A 19,110-nucleotide genomic window follows, 5' to 3' on the forward strand; every position below is an offset into this window, starting at 1 on the left:
GAGTATGTGTGTGGTATTTTAGCTGCCATATTAGGGTGTTGGCTGTATGTGTGTAGGGGACTGACATATTGTGTATGTGGTGAGTGGGCTGCCGTAATGGGGGTCTGTCAGCTGTGTATGCGAGCTGCCATATTGGGGAGTGTCGGGTGTGTATGTGGTGAGTGGGCTGCAATATTGATGGGTGCCGGCTGTGTATGTGGTCTGCCAATATTGGGGGCATGTCTGTTGTGTATGTGGTGAGTGGGCTGCCATATTGGGGGGTGCTGCAGTGTATGTGGTGAGTGGGCTGCCATATTGGGGGGTGCTGCAGTGTATGTGGGGAGGGGGCTGCCATATTGGGGGGTGCTGCAGTGTATGTGGTAAGTAGGCTGCCATATTGGGGGGTGCCGGCTGTGTATGTGGTAAGTAGGCTGCCATATTGGGGGGTGCCGGCTTTTTATGTGGTGAATGGGCTGCCATATTGGGGGGTGCCGGCTTTTTATGTGGTGAATGGGCTGCCATATTGGGGGGTGCCAGCCGTGTGTGTGGTGAATGGGCTGCCATATTAGAGGGTTCCCGGCTGTGTATGTGGTGAATTGGTGAATGGGCTGCCATATTGGGGGGTGGCGGCAGTGTATGTGAGCTGCTTTATTTATTTTTTAATTCTGTTTATTCAATTTTAAAACCAGAAAAAGGTGCACCGGAGACCGTTCTATAAACCAGATCAAAACAACCATTAGAACCTGCCGCCCCCCCCGTTCCCAAAATCTGAAGAATGGATGGGGGTGGAGTAGTTCAGAAGGAGATGCATCCTAATAACACAGCAGAAGTATATACAGATCAAACGCACACAGGGGGAAGTTATCAAAGCTGGAGCAGACAAAATCTGGAGCTGTTGCCCATAGCAACCAATCCGCTTCTCTTTTATTTTTAAATCTTAATTACCCTTAATAACTGAACAAATGGAAGAGAGAAGCTGATTGGTTGCCCTGGGCAACAGCTCCAGAATTTGTCTGCTCCAATTTTGATAAAATTCCCCTTACATTATCTCGGAGACTCCAACGTACTAAAGGCCTTCATCCAAACAGCCCAGAGTTCAATGGATGTCAACTTTAAAGGGCAACTTCTATTAGTATACATAGCCTTATAAAAGTGCAGGATGGAGTTTGGGGTGCTTTATTGGTGGGGTGTATAGGCTATGTGTACTATGAGGGCTGGTCTGTGACTCAGAAAATGCTAACCATATAATAGAGTTAAGGCTTAGCCGGGCCATGCACGGGGCAATGGATGAGGTTTAGCCGGGCCATGGATGAGGTTTAGCCGGGCCATGGATGAGGTTTAGCCGGGCCATGGATGAGGTTTAGCCGGGCCATGGATGAGGTTTAGCCGGGCCATGGATGAACGGGCCTGCGCACGGGGCATCGATGATCCTGACTGGTGTGAGGCCGGCAGGGTGCTCTGCATAGCTGCCTGAAAATAGGAAGCTGTGGTAATGCTCACATGTGATGCTGAACCTCCATGATTGAAAGCACTGAAATCCAATGAATGAAAGGGGTGGGGGTGGGCAGGGACAGCCAGGCTGTGGTTGTGCCGTGGTTAGACGCAGGGTACCGGTGCTTTGGTGGAAGGGGGGAGTGCAGGTATGGTGAGCAGTGACAGGTGCAGGGGGTGGTGAGAGAAGGCTGCTTGGTAGATTCCCACCGCCATACTTGTGTCCTCAGACATGGGCAGGATATCTCTTTTGTATTTTGATGTTAGAAATATGACGGCGTGGCAGAGCACTAGAGCGCACGCGTGGGACCTCACCACTAAAATTTTCCAATACTGTAGGGGAACATGAAGCCGCCTTCCTGATTGGCTGGGAAGCCAGCTCGATGCTGATTGGCTGTGAAGCCGGTTTCGCAGCCAAACAACATCGAACTGGTTTCCCGGGCACTCAGGAAGCCGAGCAGCATGTTATTACCGGCTTCCTAATTGCCCGGGAAGTTGGCTCCATGCCAGCGGAAGCACCGGTATTGACGGGTGCAGAAAGCACAATATCAGTACTTGATACCGAAAAACCGGTATTGGTATATCATATTTGTATTTTTTTTTTCCCATGTATGCTGTCCCTTCACTTCCTGTCCTGTAGACTCAGCAGGAAGTGAGAAAACCTTTCCAATGTGAGGAAGTAGTCATTTGAACAAGTGTTTCTAGTGGAAGATTTCGAACTGGTTTTGTTTTATTACTCCGGTGTTTACACATTTTATTTCTGCGAGTTGACGGGCGTTGATTTCATGTGTCCTCGCATCACAATAGAAGGTAGAAATCTGTGAGGTTTTTTTTAACCAGACATTCCTATAGTTATTACTGATTGAATCTAGGCATTGCCAGACTCCAAGATGAACAGCAGTCCTGTGGCACTCCACTAAAGTCCTGTGGCATTCCACTAAATTGCAGAGGGGTGAATGTAGTCAATGATGGGATTTGGAATGTAGTTGGCATGCTGAAGGTAAATGGCAGATGTACATTGTGTCAGTATCATTGCAGTCGGCTTATAAATATGACATTCCTGGAATACGTGGTGTGTAATCATTATGTTGATGTGTTACTTCTAGCTCCAAGGAAGTCCGGGTGCTGCTCTGGATGAAGATTCATGTTCATCACCTCTTCTGTCCCCAGGGTCCTCCTCCTCTCCGCACTCCATGCCATCTTCTGGTCTTACTCAAGGAAAAAGTATCTGCAGCAGCTGTGGCATGGAGATTGTAGATAAATACCTGCTCAAGGTAAGTCATTAGATTACCACGAGAACTAGTTTAATCAGGTTTGTGGTTCATATAAGGCATATAAAGTCTCTTTTCAGTAGTCGCTGTATCCTGATACAGCATGGTGGGGTTAGGTGGACCCTATGGACCAATTCTCTAGTGTCTCTTCAGTGGAAGGTGTGTCCTGATAAAGCACAGGGGGGTTAGGTGGACCTTTTATGGGGCATTTTCCACGGTGTCAGGCAGACATTATGAGACAATGCTTTTTAGAGTGTTGAATGATATAACTTTATATAAAAAGGGGGAATAAGGAATGTTTTGATGTGCTGGTGCTTAAAATGAGAGTGCAGGTCAGATGCTCCTAGTCAGATGTCATACAAAATGTGGAGTTTTTTTTTCCTGATGCATCCAAGTGATGATGGGGTGTATATAGTTGGGGCTCCATTACTTGTCTTTTTTTAGACACAAGACAAAACAACTTCCATTCTGCTGCTTCGTAAAAAATGTCCTTGATTGCACAACTTTTTTTTTTTTCACTTTTGTATTTGTATTTTTTGTTTCATGTTTTGCACTGTAATGTGCTGAGCATCTACTGCTTCTAAGCACATTATTTTCTGGAGCAGCTGTTCAATACTCCAGTCTCTTAAAGTCTTGTCCCTTTGTGCTGAACTGCTGCTTTAAAGGGTAACTCTACTTTTGTTGAGAAAAATGAAATCCCGTCTGGGGGATCGATGTACAGTGCAAGGTTTTTAACAAACTTTGTTACAGATTCCTATCTGTTTTCTGTCCTGAAGAAATAGCTGTTTGTTTCGCCATGTCCTTTCCAAACTGATCCCTGAATGGGAGGGTCTGGGTTTATGATAATCAGCTGGTGCACTTACTGTGTTGTAATGAGGAAAGTTGCAGTGTCGGCATCCCTTTAGTAGTAATGAACCCTTAGAGAGTGTATAACCAAAAATGAAATTCCTATTCACACCAGGGCGGTTGCGGAACAGTGCGGTTACCACGCTGATCTTGCAATGGAGGTTTTGGGAGTTTTTAATTGTGTTTCAGCACTGAAACGCAATTAAAGCCCCAAACCGCGCTGATCAACTTAACAATAATAGTGCAGGGAGCAGTACGGGCGGGTCGCGGTTCTGATCGCATGGTCGCATGAACGGTCTCCATAGCAATGTATGGGATTGTTCATGTGGGCGTATCCGTGCGGCCAAACCGCCCCAGTGTGAACGGTGTCTAAAAGTTTTTGCTTCTATCTTAGTGCAGACGTCTGTCAAAATCTGTCAGCCATTCACAAAAACAGGAAATGACATTTCTGGTTGCCATATTGCATTGAAAAAAAAATTAGCGGTTTCAGTTTAAAATGGGTTATTTTCTATTAATCTTTAAATTACAAATTGGCTGATGTAGCTTTTTATATTTAATTTATATAATTTTTTATTAAATGGAGTTTCTCTTTTAAAAAAAAAAAAAGGATACTATGCACAGTTTGTGGAGCTGTTTTAGAGGGCTCCGTTTTACATCCTGAAGAGATTACTGCTTGGGGTTTTTTGCCTACTAAAAGCCATTCTGAATAGACTACCGATTACCAAGTTTGTCATATTTGGTTTACCTTGAAGTCAATTTGACTGACAAAGAATAATCTGTGTATATTGACATTTTCATGCAGCTTGCCCTGATATTAAGCAGCTAGAAATCTACATTTGTTGGGTGTAAATGTGTACTAGACTTGTTATTCTCTCGTTACCATGTGGGCTTCACTGCCGACCGCCTCTGCACATGTTTTGGTTTCATGTATTAACCCTTTTGGACTTAATTAAAGGGTACATAATCCCCTCTCTTTTGAGCACCACCCAATTTTACAAGCCCCCTCTTAACCGAGATGGGAATATAACTAATTTACAATTTTGTTTTATTTATTAATTGAGCAATTGCTCCATTAATCTCCCTTACGATTGGGATCTGTTAGCTTGTACTCCTTCCTTATGAGGCGAGTTTCACATATCTGTATGTTCGTCTTGTTGCTCCTATTATTATATTCTTGCGCTGTACAGTGATACAAATTGTGAGTACTTTATAAATTGGTAAAACTATAAATGTTGGGTTAAATCTGTTAAAAGATTATTTCTGTAATTGCTTTGCGTATCAGTTCTGTGCTTTCAGGCTGCTGGAGTTTTTTCCCCTTATTTGCATCACCTGAACTGTAGCTAACTCCAAAAAAGAAACTGATACACTTTTGTTTTTTTATTTATTTTTTTAATAAATTTTTTCCCCAAGCAGCTTTTTTCAGTGAAAAGACTGTGCAGAGGACTTGTATTGTACTTCTAAAATCTATATCTGCATAGTCTGTTGCAATACCATGCAGCACAGTGTTACTGTTGCAATCACAAGTTGGTCCCCTAGCCGATACTTGTGCTTTTCAAACACTCGCTCACTGTGCTGATCACACATTCCCCTTCACCGCACAAATAGGCAAATGTAACAATTTATCATAAGCGAGTTTCCACACTCCAAAGAAGAAATGTAAAAATAATTCCAACCTTCTTCCCTTTTTGGCATCCACGTACATTCCAGCATGCAGAAATAAACAGGACTTTTGCTGGAGGCTCCGGTAGGGTGGAACATACAGTAGTATAAAATCTTGCTGGTTTTCGTGTGTGTGGCAAATATTGTTGACAAATTGCAAAGTTTGAAATTTGTCACAAATCTGGATATTTCGTTAAAGATTGGGTTTCTGCTTGGATGCAACCTACAAATTTGCACAGCGCATTTGCTCTGTGGCATGGATCAGATGTGTTATCATGTCTGAGTATACAATTGTTTGATGCCTAATTTTTGGCGGTGGGGGGGTTAAGGGAATGCACGTGGCATCACAGACAATTTGCTTTTCTATCCCAAATTTCTCATTAATTGTAACTTTTTTTATTTTAAAAAGTAAAAAAAAAATATTAAAGCCAATGTTGTACCAGATTAGTATTTGACTTGATTTTCTGGATCTTTGAAATGATAAAAAATGGAAATAAATTGCTACTGGGTTGTTCCTACAGTTTGTCTGTTCTGAGACCACCTTTTAGACAGTGAAATAGACTAGGGATGGTGGATGTCTGGATTTGTGCATCAGCTGGAAAAAATGACTACTTATATTGCTACCAGAATGTTTCATTTTCCTGGAAAATGTATGCAAAAAAATCTTGGCATTATGTAAATGGGGCGATGCTGGAAAAAGATGCCTCTGAATCTATTCTGCGTGCTCTGTTTTTGCTATTGATGTTCTGTTAAATGGTGAATGGTGTTTTGCTGTCCATTCCCTGTTTGCAATGCACAAGATGATGCTAAATTTTTGGGCAATTTGCTGCTTATTAAAAATGTAAATCCTGTTCATGAGCATAAGAATATGCTTTTTCTGCCCTCTAGTCACTAACTAGTAATGAAAACTTGATAAATCTCACTACCTTTAAGGACTAGTCCCTGATTGAATATAACTTTTGTTTGCCCTTTTCAGAAATAATGTATTCAAAATGTAAATCTTTTTTAAAGGAAACCATAACTGTTTTTTTTTTATACTGGTACATATGCAATTATAAGAATGGCATATAAAATGTATCCCCCTGTATTTTTTATTTTTTTTGCAGTAGCTTGTTCTTGGTCCTGTTTGGAGATTACATTAAATTCCAGTATGGTCTCACATTCTAGCATGGCCACGGAGATGGAGGTGTTCTATCCTAAGCTCTTAATGTTTTCAGTGTATTACTGTATCTACAACCTTGTGTCCATACAGTTTGTAATTAAGATTTAATAAGCATATTGTATGTGGATTCTAAAGGTGCCCATGCGACTGCCGATTATCGTACGGGTGATCGTGTGATAATCGGCAGGTGTATGGAAGGGGTACGACCGTTTATACTGTACGGTCTCACGTCTTTTGTCTTCCGAGCACGCTTGAAAACCTGCCGAAAATCGTACAATTTTCACGGGTTAGTGGCGTGCTCGGAAGACAAATGCCGAACGGGACTGCCGGCTCACCATTGGAATCATCGGAAGCCCTCCCCTTAGCGGGGAGGGCTTGCGATGATCGCAAGTACGCTCGGCCTGTCCAAGATGGGCAGATCGTACAAGATTTTAATTAACTTACAACCATTGTACAACGAAAGTCGTGTGATGGTTGTAAGGTGTATGGGCAGCTTAATGGTGAATGGCGTACATGTGATCTAGGCTGCCCCAGCTTTAGGTCACATGAAGGCGCTCAGGACGGTGTTGTATTTTTTTTTGGGGGGGGGGGGAATTGGGATTCTGGGTGGAGCGGGCATGAGGCTCAATTCACAAAGCATTACCACAAGGATAAGGCTCTCTAACTTCGCCATGTGACTGTAGTTTTCAAACTTAATTGGACATTGGTGGAAAATCACTGTCACTTTCTAGAATAGAAGTAACTTCTCCTGGTGTTTAGCTTTGTGAATTGAGCCTAAGGTGTGTTATTCCAGCTGTAAAATATAAATACACCTGGTCACAATCTTTAATAAAATGCACATGAAGGCATGCGTTTCAGTAATGCCAAAATTGATCTATTTTCCCGTGTGGATTGGACATTAATGGCAATAAATATTTGCTGCTCGCGGGTCTGCCTCCCGTAATCATTGCTTGTTTCCTGGAACTTATATCTGTCATTCTTGGACAGAACAGGATCTGCGTGATTTCTTGTTGTGGCTTGCAGAGTGTTTATTTGTAATACTGCCGGCTTCGGATGTGATTTACTGACCGATAAAGTCGTATTCTGTGGGTTTTGTGTCTTGCATTCTCCACTTCAGCATAATTTTAAAGAGATGCAAAGCATTACTAACCTGTGGAGACTGAGCTTAGGATCCGTGCAATGGAGGAGCGCTTCTAAGTCTCTACAAGATTAAGTTTGGAGGTTTTTTTTTTTTTTATCTGCATTCTTGCAAAGTGTGTATGCCCCGTGTTCACACTTCTCGTTTGCTATGTGCTGCTTTAACATGCGTTGTTATGAATTCATTTATTCGGTTTGTGGTAATGCAGAATATCGCATATTTTAAAGCTTTGTTTCAGCCCCTAATGTTTACTTAAAGGAACATTCCCACTTTGCCCCTTTTTATTTTATATACATTTTTAAGGAGAATAATCTTTTTAAACAAATATTTGATATTAAAGAAGAATTACTGGCAAATAAAATATTGTTTTGTATAGCAAGCTAAAATAACAGTTTTATACTCACCCAGACTGCAATGGCGGATGAGATTGAAATCCATCACGGGAGTGAGCTTGGAGCGGTGACTTCTTTTACAACACACACAGGGACCATGGGGAACAAAAGTAGCCACCCTCCAGAAGGAAGGACAGTGTCGGCACCAATTCAGAGATGATTTGAGGATCTACAACCGAATGATACACAATTAAGATACATTGCTGTAGTTAAGGTGCCTGAATGTATTTTTAGGATTTAACTCTGGAGTTTAGTGTCACTTTAAGCTTCCATTGGGCCAGCTTGATTACATATAATTCTTCATATCTCGAACAGATGGCTGCTGGGGATGCAGAAATTCACTATAATAGTCAGTGAGGGTCTCTTCCGGATGCTGATCGAGTAACTTTCCGTCTATATATTGAACACAGGTCACATGCTTGGCACCTCGCCTTTCTGGGAATGTCTTATATCTCTTTCGGTGAATACAAGACATTCCCTGATTGGAAGAGACTGAGGAGGGGGTAGATGTCACGAGCTCCACACTGTCCAATCAAAGAATACCTTGTATTAATGGAAAAAAAAACCCAAGATGTTCTCTGAATGGAGGGGTTGCTGATGGAGCAATTTCCTGTCTCTAGTATATAGATGGCAAGTTGCTCAACTAGCACCCAGATGGACCAGCGTAAACTGTATGTACTACTGTAGTGAATTTCTGCATCCCCAGTGGCCATCTAGATGTGAAATATGAGGAATTAGATGTAATCAAGATGTACCAATGTAAGTTTTTTAAAAACATTCTTAGATTTCAACATTTTCCTGAATCAAGTCATTGTGCCTGAAGATTACATGCCATGTATAGCATTCACGAAGAGGTTCACAGCAAGGTGTGAGGGTGGCAGCAAAGCAGACTTTGCTCACCGTTTTTCTATAATATGGCAGAAGGTGGTATAATAAGTAAATCCTTCCTCTTCCTGCCATCCACAATAAAAAGGAAAAGTAGTGAGTCATAGGCTGGAGAGGTACTGGGGCCAAGGTTGTCTTTTACAGGAATGGTCAACATTTGCTATATATTCATATCCTATTTATGAGGATGGCAGACTGGAGAAATCAAATTTATGCTGCCAATGCCAAATTGTAAGCAGTAAAAAGTGGCAGCTTCAGTGCCTTTTGCGAATATCTTGGACTCCTTTGCGGAAAGCTCCATAGAAACTTTTAGAAAGTTGGCATGCAAACTGCAGAAAACTTTTCATCAAAGATGTGTCCCTTCTGCTCTTTGCATTGTAAACTGACTTGCCCAAAAAAGTCACACACTCTTAATATTTTGTTGGACCACTTTTAGCATTTAGACATTCAGCGTCCCATCGTTTCGATAATCTTATGCAACGTCACAGAATATATTTCTGTCCAGATTTACATTAATTTTTCACCAAGATCTTGTAGTGATGATGGGAGAGTCGGACCTCTGTGTAAAGTCTTCTCTGGCACATCCCAAAGATTCTCAAGGGGGTTAAGGTCTGGACTCTGTGGTGGCCAATCCATGTGTGACAATGATGTCTCATGCTCTCTGAACCACTCTTCCACAATCTGAGCAGAATGAATCCTGACATTGTCATCTTGGAATATGCCCAATGTGCCATCAGGGGAGAAAAAATCCATTGATGGAAAAACCTGATCATTCGGTATATTCAGGAAGGCAGCTGACCTCATTTCTTTGGGGGATATAACATTGCTGAACCTCTAGACCTTACCAACTGAAGCAACCCCAGATCATAACACTGCAAGGCTCTTCCCTATTTGCTTAGCTAAATCGAGGTGGTGGTGGTTTATTTTTTGTTTTGTTTTTTAAGCCAGTTTTCTAATTACAGCTTGACGGATGGCATTTAAATTCTATGGCTATTGACCTTCTGCATTCCCAAGGAGTCTTGGGCTTAAACAGGTCCTCTTCAAATCCTCTTCTCCATGATTATTTGTGAAGGTCTGTTCAGTCTGTGGAGAATCTTGCAATTCTGGCAGTATTGGTTGGTTTGGTTCTTGTAGCCAGACTGGGATTTGTGACAGATCAGGCAGACACTCGCGTAGATAGTTTAGTGACATTTACATTCTTCTGTTGCAGTTATTGATGGGGAGTACTGTTGGTTACTGAAATCAGCATGTCGGGCACTGTGGGTAACTGACTATTCGTTCACATCAGTCCCTGCCCTCAGAGCTTCCAGTCTGAAGTTCCTTACACAGATACAAGGACCAATTTAGACAGGAGCCAAGCATCCTACCAGCATGTCTTTGGAGTGTGGGAGGAAGCCGGAGTAGCTGGAGTAAACCCACGAAAACACAGGGAGTGGCTTTACTCCACGCAGACTACATTCCCTGGCCGGGATTTGAACCAGGGACCCCGAAAACGCTTACATTACAGGCCTTGAAACTTTTACATTCTCCTGCAAAAGTGGAAATTTCCTTAACTTTACTCTTGCTGTTCTGTACTGCAGGGCTCAAAGGGTGAGAGGAAGAAGCAAAACAAGGAGCCAATCAGTTCATGTTCTCACAAGAAGCATACTGATAGGTGTAGACAGCAGAGTGATGGAGAGAGAATCTTACCACTGTGCTTTTCCTTTCACTGTCCCAGGCTGGGTCCAGGACGACCTGTGCTCAGAGGAAGTTCTGCTTTAAATGTCTGTTTTAGAGATGCTCTGACTGGTTCCTAAAATTGCACGTTTATTCCATTTGTGAAAATGTTTTTTTGCTTTTGATATTAGTGACATTTATGTAGAAATAGTAATTGGGGGATGAGAAAAGCCGATCTCTCACTTGGGCTTCTCAGATGGTTGTGTTATCCCCTGGCCTTGTATAACGGTCTCCTTTTGTCCCCGGCAGGTAAATGACTTGTGTTGGCACGTGCGCTGTCTGTCCTGTAGTGTATGCCGGACTTCACTGGGAAGACACACAAGCTGTTATATCAAAGACAAAGATATTTTTTGCAAGCTCGATTATTTCAGGTACGACTTGTCTGTGTGAAATCTGTATCAATGTATCCGTATGAATGTGTAGATGAATGCCAGGTTATGTATCGCTGTGCTTGTTAGAACGTTTGGGTTGCATTTATTTTTTTAGTTTTGTGAAAATATAAAGTTATGCAAACCCTGGGCCTAGTGCCTTGGATAGCCTAAAATATTGGAGCTAGCCCAAATTTAATTCTAGTGAGCTTAGGCTCATGCTTTGCAAGGCAATTTGGTTGGATATAGTGCAGATGGGAAGCAGTCTGCATCTGCCCTTTAGCCTTGGGCCATTTTGTCATCCACTTCTCTGTGCTAATGTGTGGCTGCCATATTGGAGGAGTAAGTTTTTACTAGGGAACTTCTTGTTCCCAGACCACATCCCCTGGGGACACCATCCATGCAATCCAGTGATTACGGCAGGGGTGGGTGGGATATGTCTCAGAAGTCAAATGCCTAATGGGCTCCTCAGAGGCTGCTTAGGCACTGATGTTTGGAGGGCTGTGCTGCATGTAATTCACAATTATATGCTGTAGGAATTTTTATTTTTGTAATTTTATTTTTCATATTCCTATTGCTGCGTTAGCACAATAAACTGTGCTAATGACTCTACTATAAACACCAAGACTTATACTTCAGTGGAACAATAGACAACATAAAAATGTACATTTGGAGCAGTCTCTCCATAGCAAACTGTTGGCGCTTTATAAATCTTATATAATCATCTACTGAGCCTGCTATTAGATCCATTTTTTTCCTATTTCCTCTAACAGGCCAAGCTGTCCAGGAAAAGTGGCTTTTGCGAATTGGGGACAACCATAAATTGCTGATATGGTGCCATTTACTCATATGGTTTAAACCTTGTGTGTGTGTATATATATATATATATATATTAAAATCCTTGCTGTAATTGCAAAAAGTGTTGGCTGGCGTTTGGCTTTAGACTCAAAAATCTTGTCCATAGTTGGCCTACTTTAAAATCTGCTGTTAGTTGATGCCTATGTTATCAGACTCCTTTTAAAAGTACATGTTCACCCCAACATCAGACTGTCTGGTTCAGTACACCCATAATAACCAACTAGTTCTGTAAAAGGTAAATTTTGATTGGACTCTACTGTAGGTTGCTCTCTATTATTAGTAGTGCATGCAATTCAAATGTTGTGCGTTGCATACTTATTCAGTCTTGCTTAATAATTGCCAATTAACTGTACCGCACCCTCTCTTTTTCTTTCCATCATGTAGGCGATATGGAACGCGATGCTCGCGTTGCGGCAGGCACATCCACTCCACAGACTGGGTGAGGCGGGCGAAGGGTAATGTCTACCACTTGGCGTGCTTTGCCTGCTATTCGTGCAAGAGGCAGCTGTCCACAGGGGAGGAGTTTGCTCTGGTGGAGGAGAAGGTTTTGTGCAGGGTGCACTACGACTGCATGCTGGATAACCTGAAACGAGCCGTGGAGAGCGGTACGTGCCTGCACGACAGTTTATAATGCAATAGATATTCAAATGCAACTGAAGCCAAATGTTTTTGGATGGAGTGGAGAGGTGTTAGAACAACTGTCAGGTTTTAAGGGCTGTCTGTGTTCCCATTTCGCCCACCTGATTTGTCCTGGTGACCATTATCACTGAAACTGAAAGAAAATCACAGATTTTGGGTAATCTAGAACAGGATTAGAGGAGGATAGATGTGCTAGTGTTCATAGACATCTGACCTGCCATGGATAATCTCTGATAGGATGTGCCCAAAGCTGCTGCACCTGCAAAGGTTCTCAAGAACGCACAGCAGCTTCTACAACCTGCTGTCACTCATTGGGAGGGGTGGATCCCGACGATATTGTTTGGATTGCTTCTCAGCATAGAGCTTGGCCCCGCCCACAGTATTTAATTGTATTTTAAGCTTATGAAGCATTTTGTATTAGTAGTACATTGCAAAATGTATTCCTGTATCATAAGGAAACAAAAAATGCATAAAGCGGTATACCCCATAATTCTCCTTTAACCTTCTGCACAGTCCCATGTGCTTAAGACCATACTCCAATCTTACACGGTTTGCTACATATATGCCCAAGGGTCTTTTATTCTATAGAGCGACCACTTATAAATGACAAAAAAGCCCTCCTATGTAATCAGTGCCTAGCACATTAAAGCTTTCTGACAAAGAATTGACATGTCGGATTCCATCACTTAGTAAAACATTTTTATTTTTTTCATAATTTGAGGACAGTGGGTGGAGCCATGGAAGTCCATTCTTTAATGTCCATCCAGAACTGCTGATGTATAGTGCAAATATAACCCAATATTATAGATTTGATTATTGCAAACTGCATACATTTGTTTCAAGTTAATCTGTCTTGTTGGGTTCCAAGGCCTACTCCATAGAAGCCATGGTTTTCATACACTGTACTGGTGATCAAACAGCCTGAAACGGCTGTAGATATGCTTTAATAGCAAAAATTCACACTCCTTCAAATGTTTCCTTCTGGAAACATAGTTGCGGAAGAGTATGCCTACTATATGTCCTAGATGATAAATTCTTCCTGTCCATGTCATGCCGGAGACCACCAGTACTGCAGCCCACTTCTGCCCCTCGGCATGTGTGTGACAGGCAAAGGTGTTCAAGAATGCCAAACATTGTCATGGATGGAGTTTGATGTTATGGTAGACTGGATTTCCCATCTCTCTTCCACTTGTATCCTTCATAGTTCATAAAATAAGGGCAGTGCGTGCTCTTGCAAGGTATGCCTGACTGCAGTTGTGAGAAGGTTTGTGGACCTTCCAGAACCTTTTTGATCTTTGCCTGTATTCAATGAAGTCCTGATAAAGCATTTTATATTGAAATATCTTGATTGTGTAGGGTATATGTGAACCAAATTGGTAAACTCTCAGTTCTTCATCAGAACTCAAAACTCATTGGCTGTTAATGTGATAGAATTTTTTTACTCTATTAAACTTTTTGGGTTCTCATCCTATGTTTTTGGTGCGCCTTCAGGGTCCCCTTAGAAGAAAGCACATATTGTATGTAAGCTGCCTGACCAGAGCCAGTGAACCTGTTTGGTTCTGAGTCACTTACGGTTACCCATCCAGGAAAGCCACATTGTATGCAAGCTTCGTTACCAGAGCCAGTGAGCTTGCATGGTTCGGAGTCTCTTCCAGGTATCCATCAAGGGCAAGTGTGTTCTATGCAAGCCGCTTGACCAGAGCCAGTGAGCTTGTTTAACGTTTCCTTTTGCCTGATTTGTACAAGTATATCCTAGACTAGTCCTAGAGCCTTTCGAACATGTCTTTCTGGAGTTGGCTATGGATTAGGGTCCACGTCAAGTAATTTAGAATCCTTTAACAACTCTTTTAAAGAGGTCCTCTTACGGTTGGGCCACATTGCACGTCCAATTATTTGTAGGTAGGGGTGCATTTAAGTAAACACTTCACATATGTGGCATGGTTGGTCATCACACATCAAGGAGCCTTAAATGCAGAAATCCAGAAGATTCCTAAAGTGTTAGCAAACTTTCTTACAAATGTAGCTCCACACCAAATAGTTTGTTCTATATGCTAGACTGGCAGCCTTATCGGTGTGATCTTGTAGTGTCGCAGACCTCTGTTTGCCCTTCTGCTTTTATTATGCAATACAGAAAAAAATGTTTAATATTCATTTTTTTCCCCTCCATGCAGGGAACCGTGTCAGTGTGGAAGGGGCTTTGTTGACAGAGCAAGATATTAATCAGCCAAAACCGGCTAAAAGGGCTCGTACTAGCTTCACCGCGGACCAGCTCCAAGTAAGTTCTTGTTCTGAGCCAGGCGGACGTGTCCGTGGCTCTATGAATAAGTCCTAAGTTCCAGCTGTCACCTAATGTAAAAAAAATATGTAAATCCTGTAATTGTGCTGCACAACGTTCCAAGTGATTTGAGCCGGTAACCTTGGTGGAACGTAAGCTGACCACAACTACTGAGATCCTTTTGATATTGAGTTTTCACAACTGCAGTTTTAAATATGGAAATTCAAGTTACAGTAAATAGCTACAGTATAGCTTCAGAATTTGTCATGAGATCGGCTTGATTAGCGAAACGGAAATTTAATTTTGAAATTGAGTAAACGCAAAACAAAAAAGTTACTATACGTGCAAAATCTACCTGTAGGAATTCCCAGTATGTACAGGACCATATAGGTGCAGAAAACACTGGGACATCTATGGGCTTGCTCATTGCAATGGCTTAAGGACATGATTATGCTACTAAAAATGTAACTTGCAAAGACTTGCATATCTACTGCTGTACATACTAGGGATACACCGATACCAGTTTTTCGGTATTGAGTACCAATATTTTTGTCCTTTTATATCTGCCTGGATTTCAGCTTTTAGATATAACAAGAGATTTCTTGGTTGATTGTGTTTCCCTTGGCAGGGGCTGGTGAGTAGGGTTGGGGAGCTCTGTTTGATAGACTGTTGCTGGGTGCAAGGACTTCGGTGTGATAACTTGGAGTTTCAGATGTTTGACATCAAAATAATTTTCTAGCTCAGAAGTGAGGCAATGGCGGCACGAACAGAAATAAAATTGCTTTTCTTTAGTAGAATGGAGGATGGGCTAGAACCCCTGTCGGAATCGTATTTGTCTGTGTCCCTGTTGCAGATTTTCCCTTCCAATCTGAAAATTGTCAACCCGACAGGAAGTGAGGTTAAGTCTCTCTAATGGGACCCTGGATAGCAGTAAAAACCTGAACGTGGTTATAATATGGGATGCACCAATACCATTTTTGCGGTATAGAGTACCGATATTTTGCTTTTGGTACTTGCTGATCCGAGTACCGATACCAGTGATTCCGCTGGCATGGAGCCGTTTTCCCAGGCAATCAGGAAGCCGGGCGGCATGTAATGACATGCCGTCCAGCTTCCTGATTGCCCGGGAAGCCGGCTCCATGTTTGGCCAGAGAACTGGCTTCCCGGCCAATCAGGAAGCCGGGCGGTGATTAATGACCCACCTCCTGGCTTCTTGATTGGCTGGGAAGCTGGCTCCATGTTCCCCTATGGCACTGCCGGTCAGAAAATTTTCCCCTGACCAGAAGTTCCAGTATCGTGGAAGGTATCTGAGCATTTGGGTGAGTACATGCACCCCATCGAGTACGGTATCGATACCGATTCTACTGTGCATCCCTAGTTATAATTCTTCGTGAACCTAGAAAGGAAAGCTTTTAGCTTGACATACACTTTAAATGTTGGCAATATATTTACAAGGTGACTGAATCTTACTTTTTCTGTTTAAAAAAAAATAAAAAAAATGATATACTTCCTGATTGCCGAGCAGGGACAGAGCTCCATAGAGGTCAATGATCTCTGAATTTGGAGCATCTCTCTCTCTCTGGGTTGCTGCAGCTCTTTGTATGATTTACTTTATTGCTGTACGTGATCTGCCATTGACATGATTTAGCTTTGGTTACTGACTTGTGTATATATAATATGTATTTTTAGGTTATGCAAGCACAGTTTGCCCAGGACAACAATCCGGATGCACAGACACTACAGAAACTGTCTGAAAGGACGGGCCTAAGCAGACGCGTAATACAGGTGAGGCTTTGTGATGGACTTTAAAAGCATTTATTGGCTGGGGAGGAAGGAGGGTTGTATAGAATTGAAGGGTTACAAATCCTTGAGATTTTCCTGCACTTCCTGCCTTCAGAGGCACAACAGGAAATCTCCCTAAAATGAGGAAAAATTAACTTTTGCTCTCTTGCTTACTGGAATATATCCCCTCTCCTCCTGAGGTGATAATAGCCGAAATGTGTAAATGCTTGGGATAATGGATATTTGTGTGGTGTCATCTCTTCCAGGTCTGGTTTCAGAACTGTAGAGCACGCCACAAGAAACACGTTAGTCCTACTCATTCCTCAACCGCGCCAGTTACAGCCATGCAATCCTCAAGGCTTTCCCCTCCAATGATGGAGGAAATGGCCTACTCCGCATATGTACCTCAAGATGGGCCCATGCTGACCGCCCTGCACAGTTACATGGATGGTAAGCTGCTGATGGTATTTAGTATGTGGTGATACATTGGGCAGCAATTTTTTAGTAATGATGTTGAGCCTGGCTTACAAAACTCTAAAGCGACCATGAGCTTATAGCAGAAGGGTGAAAGCCACCAACGTAAGGCTTAGTGATGTGGCCAGCTGCATGCGGTTGTGTTCCACCGTAAGCCTTACGTCGTTGGCAGGGAAAGAGTTAAAGGCTTTAGACCAGCTATTTGCAGCTTGCTAAAAAAAAATTGCAAAGCTTATTGTTTGACTTCTGCCTGCTCAGGCTGTTAAAGGCAAGGAAGCTTGGAGACCAGCAATTATTTTTGTGTGGTTCAGTGAGGAGGCAGGTGGCATATAAAGCCCAGGCTTTTATACCTACCACACTTACCGGCTCTGGTATTGAAGCGACAGAGGAATTATATCATGGGCAGCCCACATAACCATGTTTTGGTCGGGTGATTGGCCACTCTAGCATTGTCCCTCATGTGCTCCCTCATATTAAGAAGCCTCAGCTTGTTAGCAGGGCCTATGATGGTGTGGGAGTGTGGCTCGGTAAGTATAACTGCCTTGAGGAAGGGCATTCTGCAGAAGCTGTCACTTTGGAATATGAGACATTGTCCCTTTGCCCATTTAAGACAGTTTACGATCCCCATAGACATGATCTGGTCTTGAGCCACATTGGATGCCAAGAAGTTTTTTGCAGTTTTGGCATAAAGGGAACCTGGAGTTGTTTCTGGCATTAGTATCTCCTTTTTAAGGCTAGTTCTTTCTTAAAAGACAGTGGCGCCCAACAATCACATCCATATAAGCTTGTTGTACTTAATTCCAAATCCATGGCTATTACTATGAAGATGCCTCCTTCCGTCTGCTGGAAAGGCTTTCTAGAAGATTTTAGAGTGCCTGTGGAAATTTGTGCCCATGCAGCCAAAAGAACATGTGTGAGGTTAAGTACTTATGATCAGGCTCACAATCTGCGTTCCAATTCATTTCAAAGGGTTTCATTAGGGATGAAGTAAGGGCTCTCTGTAGGCCACATAAGTTTCTCCACACCAATGTTATCAAATCATGTCTTTATGGAGCTAGCTTTATACAAGGGGCACAGTCATGCTGGAACAGAAAAGGGTCTTCACCAATCTGTTACCACAAGGTTGGAAGCATACAATTGTCTAAAATGTCTTTGTATGCTGTAGTATTAACCGTACCCTTCACTGGAAATGCCTGAACTTGACGTAATGGTGATGTCCACATACTGTTTGGCCATATGTAGGTGTGAAGCGCAAGTTTTAAATTTTGTCCATGTGTTTAGACGGTGGTCATTGATCATTGATCGATCTCCCAGCGCCTGTGGTTCTCAGGCACCTTATTAATCTTTCAGTTTTTTAGGACTGGAGTGCCACCTGCTGGTAAAAGCTCTCATCACCGTGGTACTTTCTAAAATCTTTAGGCAGAATTGAGTTCACCAAATCTGTGCTACATTTTAAGATTTTTTTATTTTGGGTCTTTTTAAAACACTTTGAGTGCACAGTTACTATGTCTGATAACTTTAGCATCATAAGTACTATTTTTCTTTTTTCCCTCCAGCTCACTCACCGTCAGCTCTTGGACTCCAGTCGATGCTGCCTCACTCCATGGCGCAACTACCTATAAGTCACGCATAAACTTTTCCTCCTCCAAGAATGTAAATGCTTTGGGTAAAACGGAGTCATTTCTTGTGTATAAAATATAATTAAGATCATTTAGTTATTTTTATATAGACTTTCCATACTGAAGTACACATTACGCTTGTACCGCTCAGTAAAAAAAAGGGTCACCATACACACAAAATGCACATCCGGTTTTGATGACCACGTCGCTGCCCCTCCCATTATGTAAGTATTATTGGGTTCAGCTTACAGCGCCACTAAGTTCTCACGTGTCTTATTTTTTTCCTTTTTGTACTGTCTGGAATTAGTCCAAACTTAGTTGTTTGTTAATTTATTCGTCATCAGAAGAGCACTTTGCCAAAAAAGAAGAAAAACGGACTGACAAGTGTGCAAAAAAAATGTTTACAATTTTTTTTTGTGAAATTGTATTTTTCATTAGTTTGTACCTGTAAATTATTGCCAAGAAAGTGCAGATGTATTTTGTTTTGCTTGAACAGTTTTTTTTTTTTTTTTTCTTTTTTTTTTTTTTTTTTTTTTTTTTTTTTTTTGCACTGCTT

General features: G+C 42.1%; 1 protein-coding gene across 1 annotated transcript in view; it reads left to right on the plus strand.

The window, feature by feature from the left end:
- The window catches only part of LHX8 (LIM homeobox 8), a 30,666-nt gene extending 11,629 nt beyond the window's left edge, over positions 1-19,037 (plus strand). The window contains exons 3-9 of the mRNA XM_018576879.1: positions 2,577-2,744; positions 10,789-10,910; positions 12,150-12,370; positions 14,576-14,679; positions 16,369-16,464; positions 16,728-16,911; positions 18,492-19,037. Of these exons, the coding sequence (XP_018432381.1) occupies positions 2,577-2,744; positions 10,789-10,910; positions 12,150-12,370; positions 14,576-14,679; positions 16,369-16,464; positions 16,728-16,911; positions 18,492-18,568 (972 nt within the window). The 3' untranslated portion in view covers positions 18,569-19,037. The remainder of the gene's footprint in view (positions 1-2,576; positions 2,745-10,788; positions 10,911-12,149; positions 12,371-14,575; positions 14,680-16,368; positions 16,465-16,727; positions 16,912-18,491) is intronic.
- The last annotated feature ends 73 nt before the right edge of the window (positions 19,038-19,110 follow it).

Source organism: Nanorana parkeri, unplaced genomic scaffold (genome assembly GCF_000935625.1).
Source record: "Nanorana parkeri isolate BGI_ZX_2015 unplaced genomic scaffold, ASM93562v1 scaffold79, whole genome shotgun sequence".
NCBI lineage: Eukaryota > Metazoa > Chordata > Amphibia > Anura > Dicroglossidae > Nanorana > Nanorana parkeri.